Here is a 7,552-nt window from a genome sequence, read left to right on the forward strand (position 1 = left end):
TCAGATACACTGGGCCTGTCCTGCCGGGTCACATTCAGAGTTGGGACCCGCAAGACCTCCAGGGTCTCAACTCAGGAAGACCCCAGTGATCAAGGGGTCTGGCCTGGCCAAGGCATGGCAGGCGCTGAGCTTTGTCAGTATCACTGGGCTGGGACACACCAGGGAGCTTCCTTCAGAGATCCACAAGGGCCGGAAGGCGACCCCTACAGGTGTGCACGGAGGGCTCTTGGGTGAGGTTGAGACCAGCCCTTCCCAGCAGGAGGAGGAGGGAAGGGGGCAGGGAGCTGGGCCGGGGCCTGGGCCAGAAGCAGCCAGGGTTGTGCTGCCTCCGCCGCCGCCCAGTCCTGCTTTCCGGCCCCCTGGCCTCCTGACAGAGGCCAGGAGCTGGGCTGCAGGGACGGAGGTTCTGGCCCAACCAGAGGCTCCCGGGCAGCCGGCCCAAGGGAGGAGAACAGGGGTGCAGAGCCCAGGCCGGCATGAAGGGCTCCTCGTGCCAGCAGGGGGCGCTCTGCAGCCTTGGAGGAGTCATCCCTCGGGCGGGGGCCGCACCTGCTCTTAGAGCCACTGCTAGGAAGGCAGAGTGGGCGGGACCGCTCTGCACCCCAGGACCCTCAAATCCTAATCCTGGCCGTCAGGGAGGCTGAGGCGCGAGGCTGGAGCCAAACGTCTCAGCGGCAACTGCCGCGTGATACGCTCGCCCGCCGCCAGCCCCTGCCCAGGCCGTCTCCACCCTGACCCCTGCGCCTCGACGTCCTGGAGAGCATACCCAGCCGGCCCATGGTGGAGTCCCTACTCGCTCCGGCCACGCGCCCTCTACTGGCGATCCGCCGCTTGGGCATTGTGGTCTCTGGTGGTCAGGCCCCAGCGGAGCCCTGCTGGACTCGGGAGGAGGGGCTGCGCTGAGGGTGGAGATGGGGACTTGACCGAGACACACTGATCTTCCTCCCGCTGTTGTCACTCAGTCGGCCCCCGAGTTGCAGTCCGTGCCTCGGGCAGAGGCCCTATTTGGGTGCTTGTCCACCCACATGAGCCTAACAGGGCAGGCAGCTGAGAGCGTGGGAGGGGCGCGGGCCTGGGCTGCCCAAGGGTGGCAGAGGTGCAGGTGCAGGGACTCTAATGGAGGGGAGGGTCAGCTCCTGGAGGCGTGGGGAGGGGTTCAGTACCCACGGGAAAGGGCTTGGGTCCATGTCTCCCCCTGTGGGCATCTCCTTGTGTGCTGCACCGTCTCATCCTGGAATCAGGGCAGGGTATTAATCCTAGCGGGAAGCAATCCCTTCTCCCCTGTGTCAGCAGGCCTGAGAGAGCCCCAGGAAAACCCAATGTCCCCTTCAAATCCCTCCACAGGTTGGCCCCTCCTCACCTGACCTCAGGAGGCACCTGACATTTTTTTTTTAATTTTTTTTTTTTTTTGACAGGCAGAGTGGACAGTGAGAGAGAGAGAGAGACAGAGAGAAAGATCTTCCTTTGCCGTTGGTTCACCCTCCAATGGCTGCCGCGGCTGGCGCGCTGCAGCCGGCACACCGCGCTGATCCGATGGCAGGAACCAGGTACTTATCCTGGTCTCCCATGGGGTGCAGGGCCCAAGCACTTGGGCCATCCTCCACTGCACTCCCTGCACTGCCACAGCAGAGAGCTGGCCTGGAAGAGGGGCAACCGGGACAGAATCCGGCGCCCCAACCGGGACTAGAACCCGGTGTGCCGTCGCCTCAAGGCGGAGGATTTGCCTAGTGAGCCGTGGCGCTGGCCTGTCACCTGACATTTCTACTAGAGTCCCCCCCACCTTCCCCAAGGCCAAGGTTGAATCATGGTGGGGGGGGGAGAAGATGCAGTAATCTTTGAAATTTTTTTTGAATATCCACAAGAAAACCATGGATTTATGACAAATGCTAAATTGGTTTGTGTGTCATACACTGAGAACCTATGAGGTGTGTCCCACCTGCCAGCGCCGGCTGAGTCGGTCCCAGGCTGCTGGGCAGGGGTGGGGTTTGTTTCTGCCCATCCCCAGCAGTGCACAGGTGTCTTCTCAAGAGGTGCAGAGTGCACAGGCCGACGCCCACCCTGAGGAGACAGAGCAGGTGTGGGCTCCTTGCACCTGCTACGCCCACGGCTGTTCAGATGTGCCCTGGGAGCCAGGAAGCCGGGAGCCTCGAGTGGCCGCCCAAGGCAACCTAGCACAAGAAGATCCCTGGGGAGGGGCAGAAGGAGACAGGAGAGCGCCCCCACCCACCTCTCTCCTCTCTCGGAGCCCAGCTCTGCACCACCTGGTGCCCTGGGCGAGGCTTCACAGGGCCTGGGCTGGCCTCGGGGAAAACCAGTGAATGATGGCGTCCACCAGGAAGGTGGGCATGTAGCTCATGGGGATGTAGAAGAGCTTGGCGTCCCAGCCTGGCGAGTAGCGGGTGCGGGGGTGGCAGGCGGTCAGCGCGTGCTCCATGCAGTCCGTCACCAAGGGGAGGTCCTGCCTGAACGGAGACTTGAACGACCGACCCAACTTCATGTCTGCACAGAACAAGAAAGATCTCACGTGTACGTCTGCCTTCGCTGGCTCCTGCTTGCAGTGTAGAAGGAAAGGGCTCTCCACTTCTCACCCTCCTCCTCCGAAGCACCCAATCCCATGCACCCGGCTCCCCTGGAGAAGCCCCAGCCCTGACTCCACAGGAAAATGGCCCCACTCAGCCCCCACTCCCCTCCACCTGGAAAAGCCGGGCACCTAAACGCAAGGTCTCGGCCACGCAGAAATGCAGGCACAGGGTCTCAGCTCTCTGTAGCGCCAGCTGGCCGTGAGTCCGCGGCAGCTTCCCTTCCTGCCTCACTTCCGCCCGCAGTTACCCGGGTTCTGGTGCTCGGGGGTGTATGTTCTACTAAGCCTGCACATGGCTTCAGGTGACCGCTGACCACACATGACCGTGGAAATGGGGCTGAACGGCCCGCCCTGGGGGGGGGAGGCGGAGCCTGCAGGATGGACCCCCCTGTCAGGACTGGAGGCACAAGGGCTGGGCTCAGGATTCCCACAGGACATTGTCCCTCTACCGTGTGCACACTCACTCACAGGCTGCCAGAAAGTCCTCGCCATAGATGGCCCTGACCTCCGGGCCAGCGCGCTCCCAGGCCGCCCGTAAGGACTGCATGAATCTCTTCGGGTCCGCAAGGTTGGTCTTGAAGGCACCAGGCTCAATGATGGCCACCTTCACCCCGAAGGGGGAGAGCTCCCTCCTGCAAGGCAGAGCGGCAGTGGGCACAGACACAGTGCTCATGGAATCCACACACACACATCCCCACACACAATAAACCCCACAGAGCACTGGGGTGCAGAGGCCAGGGCACAGCTTGGGTACGGCACTGGGACACAGCGCTGCTTCTGCTCGGGGCCCACGCATTGGACCCCCAGGCACTCATTGGCTGTAAGTCAGATGTATTCTGCCGCCAATCACTCCCATGCTGTGCCCTCCTGGTCCGCTCGCAGCCCATGCAGCCCAGGTCCCGCCCATAGGCCCCTCCCCCCCCCGCTCCTCCACCCCCACACAACTTCTCCCAGCCTGGTCCCAGCTCAGCCATGGCCACCGTCTTCTGAGGAGTGTCCGTCTGCCTCTGGCCTTGCCTCCCACACTCAGGGCCATGCCCTGCCCTCCTGCCAGGGCACTCTCTCGACCCAGACTGGACTGAGTGGCTCCCTGATTCAATCTCTCCCATGGGGCTCCATGCCAACAGCAGGATGCACAGCCCCACCCAGGGCCCTGGACCCCCAGAAGCCCACTGTGCCCACCTGTCCACCTGCCAGGCCCTGCCTAGTCTTCCCCTCCAAGAACACCCCAATAACTGAGGGAGTTGAGAAGGCCTCTACGCCATGCTTGGAGATGCTGTAGCCGCCACTAAACAGCGACAAGCGGCCCATGACACTAGAGACATTGACCACGCGGCCCCTGGCCTTCCTCACTGCGGGCAGCAGGCTCAGGGTCACCTCGATCGTCCCCAGCAGGTTCACGTTGAGCACGTCCACAAAGTCCTGTTTGGTCAGCCACTCGTTGGGGGCCGTGGCGGTGGAGACGCCAGCGTTATTCACCAGGCCCCAGAGCCCTGGGAAAGGAGAGGGCAGCTCTGGGCTGTGTGTGTGCAGTGGGGGACTCAGCATGGTTCAAGGTCACACCCACTAGCCTGACATCCCTGTGACAGGTGTCTGGGGTGTGGGATAGCACAGAGAAGCATACAGGGTCTGCTGGGCTTGGGGAGGCTGCACATCCTGTAGGCAGTCCTTGTCCTTTAAAATCCCCCCTTGCGGCTTTTTGGACACCCAAGAGCACATTTTGTGTGGATAGATGGCTCCTGACTCAAACTGTCTCTGTGCCCTCTCTCATCTCTCTCTCCTATCAGCCAGCAGCAACACCTGGTTATCTGGTAATAAAATTGTTGAGGCAGCCCAGGCGTTTGGCGTCTTTTCTTCCTGCGGCCTCCCCCCCTCAGGTTGGAGGAAAGACTGCTCCCCCAGTGCAGTTGGTGGTGAGCGGTCCTCAAGGCTGGGACCCCAGGGCCACCCCAGCACCACTGGGCGCCCTTTCTCTCAGGGACTCTTCCCTCCCACCCTCTGGCCACTTGCTCCCTGCTCTCGCTGTGTTGGTCTGAGGAAAGGGTACTTCGTAGGCGGGGAGGGGGTTGGGGAGTGGACAGGTGCTGAGACCAGGAAGTGGAACTGGGTACGTGGAGGGAGCCCTCCATCTTCACCCACTGGGCTTTGTGTGGTTGGACCTGGCTTCGGTTGTGTGTCCCCCAGTCCCGCAGGTGGGAGGGAAGATGTTAAGGCTAGTACCCCGGTCCCTCCACGACTCCAAGTGTGCCTTTTCGTGTTAGGGCCTGCTGGGCTGCGTGGAAGGCGAGAGGATTGTTCTTCAGGTTTCCTACTGAGGAAGGCAATCCCCCAGAGGCGAACAGGACAGACAGAAACGTGTGCCCTCAGCCAAACAGGAGGGTGTGTGTGGTGGTGGTGGTGGTGGTGGTGGGGCTAACGTGGCTCAGAGCATTTTTCCAGCTCTCTAACCAATGCCTCCCCAGTGACTTCTCTGTTGACCCCTATCCTGAGCTGTCGCCCAGGGCTCTACTGAGTGGAGCTTAAAGGCCCATGGTGACAACTGGTAATCTTTCTGATTTGCTTTGATTGCAGTGAAATGATGACACACCTACAAGACCAATCATGCCAAGACGACCTGAGTCAAACACATGCTTTTCCAAGGATTCAGAGACTAGGTTTTGCCTTTCTTTTCCTGGGTACCATCTGGAAGCAGGTTCATTTTTGAAAAAATTTTTAGAATCAGGACTAACACCTCTACTAAGAGCACTGGGAACTTCCTTAGGGTGTAAAGTCGCTGTGTTACATCTACAGGGATTTGTCACCCTACAACAGGCATCTCCCTCCCCCTTTCACAGTTGCACTGACAAGGATCCAAAGGCCAACACTGTGAAGATTTACCCCCAGCAGTCTTAGAAATAATGAGCTTGACGTAGGATCCGAGAGAGCCCAGAAAAGGGGAGAGTGGAAAGGCAGACCTCACCCCCCGCTAGGAATGAGCCCTGACGCACCTGACTGCCAAGCCCCCCAAAACCTCCCTGCTTGACACCCTGGGTTTCCCAGAAAATCAGCAGAGCAGAGCAGAGCTAGAAATGCCGCCTGCTAATCAGGGGCTTTCTCTTGCTTTATTCCTAATCTCCCTGCGAAACCCCTTGTGCTTTAACCCCCTGCCGCATGCTGACTTCGTGGGTGGAAATGAGCCATTTGGATGGAGAGATGCCTCTTTCCCAGGACCACCTGCTCCCTGACACAGCCTCCCTCCTGCCACCAGCTCTGGCCTCCAGCAAGTTGGAACCCGCACACTGAGCTGCCAGCCCGGACTGTTCCTCTGGTAATAAAATGTTACCCGTCTGCTCCTCCAGGTTTTCAGTTTAAGGCTAAAGTTGCTTTTGTTTTTGTTTCTCAGTATCATCCACATGAGCACAGTTATAGGAAACTGTAAGGAATGTTCTTTTCTCCTCTCAAAGTAAGACAGAAAGTGTGGGGGAAAGACAGAGAGAAAAGGAGACTCATCACCAGCTCGGCTACTCTAAACCTGACCTTAACCTTCGGACCCATCTGAAAATGGGAGGAGTCCCCCTCTCGGTGGACGCCAACGGTCACCAGGAGGAGCAGGGCAGGTACTGAGGGCCTGAGGCTGCTCCAGCGCGGCCCCAGCCTCCAGGGCAAACCCGAGACCAGGGCTCTGCTCCCCTCCCCTCCCTCAGGTGCCCGGCTCCAGCCCAGGCGTCAGCGTCCAGCAATGAGAACTTCTGCTTGGAAAGGAGGCCCCGAGACAGGAGGGTTCTGGGGGCAGATTCTCAGCAGGGCGGCCTCGCACCCTGGCCACAGGGCCCCCAGCAGGAAGAAGAGGCCCAGCCTGGCCTGACCGGTGAGGGCCAGAGTCAGACTGACCTCAAGCCCTGAAAGACGCCTTGGGACTCCTGCCTGGAGGAGGGAGAAGCAGCCAGCAGACGGGAGCAGGGAGGGGCTGGTACCTCGGTCCCCCACGCGCTCCTGCACCCACTGGGCGGCGGCCGCGATGCTCTCGGTCTTGGTGACGTCCAGGGTCACCGTCTCCACCCTGTCCGATGTCTGGCGCCTCAGCTGCTCGGCCCCCTCCTCCGTCAGACACGCAGCCAGCACCCTCAAGCCCCTCCTGTCCAGCTGTCTGGCCAGCAGGTTCCCGAAGCCCGAGTCACAGCCCGTGATGAAGACGAACTTGTCCAGGAGCTGACTCACCACCTGCCTCTCCCGGTACCAGCGCACCAGGTAGTACAGGCCCACGAGGGCCGCCAGACACAGCCACATGGCTTTGCGGGGTCACGCACAGACAGGCTGCAGGGAAACCTGAGTGTGGCACCTGCTCCAGCAGAGGAGGGAGCAGCCAGAAGAACGCAGTAGGCAGCCTGACCTCAGGTGCTCTGGCAAGGTTCTTCCTTCCCAGCTAACCACTGTCTTTCTAGAACTCTTATTTATTCTAACTCCACCCCTCTGTTCTTTGGACTTCTTTTGCAAGGGCTCAAACTCCTATGTATGGACTTCAGAGTGTTTATTGAACTTGAATAAACCAATATTTAATTAGATATCCCATGCACTTGTTTAGTACATTTGTGCATATGTATGTGTGTATATGTGTGTGCACATTCATGTGTACACTTATATAGTACGTGTGTACATGTGTGTGTGCACATGATTAGGTATATGCAGGTGTAAGCATGTGTGTCTATTATAACCCATGTCCCGCCTGTCCTCTTCTCACTGATTCCCCTCAGTATTCCTGTGCACACACACAGGTACCCACAAAGGTGCACCTGCAGGTGCACACATTGGCATGCAAGCCCCAGAGTTGCAAGGAGGGAGGAGGGGCTGTGTGCACAAGCAGGTGTGGCCCCCCGGGCACTGCTGCCACTGCCCTCTGCCCCCTTTCTCCGTAGGGCCTGTCCTGCCGTGTAACACTCAGAGTTGGGACCCCTGTGAGCTCCAGGGTGTGAACAGAAAGACCCCGACAAATGA

The 7,552-nt window shown here is 59.7% G+C and overlaps 1 protein-coding gene across 1 annotated transcript; it reads right to left on the minus strand.

The window, feature by feature from the left end:
• Positions 1-1,410: 1,410 nt before the first annotated feature.
• On the minus strand, positions 1,411-6,972 carry LOC138843120 (retinol dehydrogenase 16). The gene is made up of 4 exons (XM_089308563.1): positions 6,535-6,972; positions 3,825-4,074; positions 3,050-3,222; positions 1,411-2,499 (listed from the first exon to the last, which is right to left on the minus strand). The coding sequence occupies exons 1-4, from the start codon at positions 6,845-6,847 to the stop codon at positions 2,282-2,284; spliced, it is 954 nt and encodes a 317-aa protein (XP_089164689.1). The 5' UTR covers positions 6,848-6,972; the 3' UTR covers positions 1,411-2,281.
• Positions 6,973-7,552: the final 580 nt, after the last annotated feature.

The sequence above is a fragment of the Oryctolagus cuniculus genome, chromosome 11 (assembly GCF_051225735.1).
Source record: "Oryctolagus cuniculus isolate XC-2025 breed Fujian yellow rabbit chromosome 11, ASM5122573v1, whole genome shotgun sequence".
In the NCBI taxonomy this organism is placed as follows: domain Eukaryota; kingdom Metazoa; phylum Chordata; class Mammalia; order Lagomorpha; family Leporidae; genus Oryctolagus; species Oryctolagus cuniculus.

Bases quoted from the DNA above. Each gene is read 5' to 3' on its own strand.
- LOC138843120 (XM_089308563.1), bottom strand. From the start codon at position 6,847: ATGTGGCTGTGTCTGGCGGCCCTCGTGGGCCTGTACTACCTGGTGCGC. The intron at 4,075-6,534 runs GTACCAGCCCCT...CTCCTTTCCCAG, and splicing joins GGAGCGCGTGGGGGACCGAG to GGCTCTGGGGCCTGGTGAAT. The intron at 2,500-3,049 runs GTGAGTGAGTGT...TGTTCTGTGCAG, and splicing joins CGAGGACTTTCTGGCAGCCT to ACATGAAGTTGGGTCGGTCG.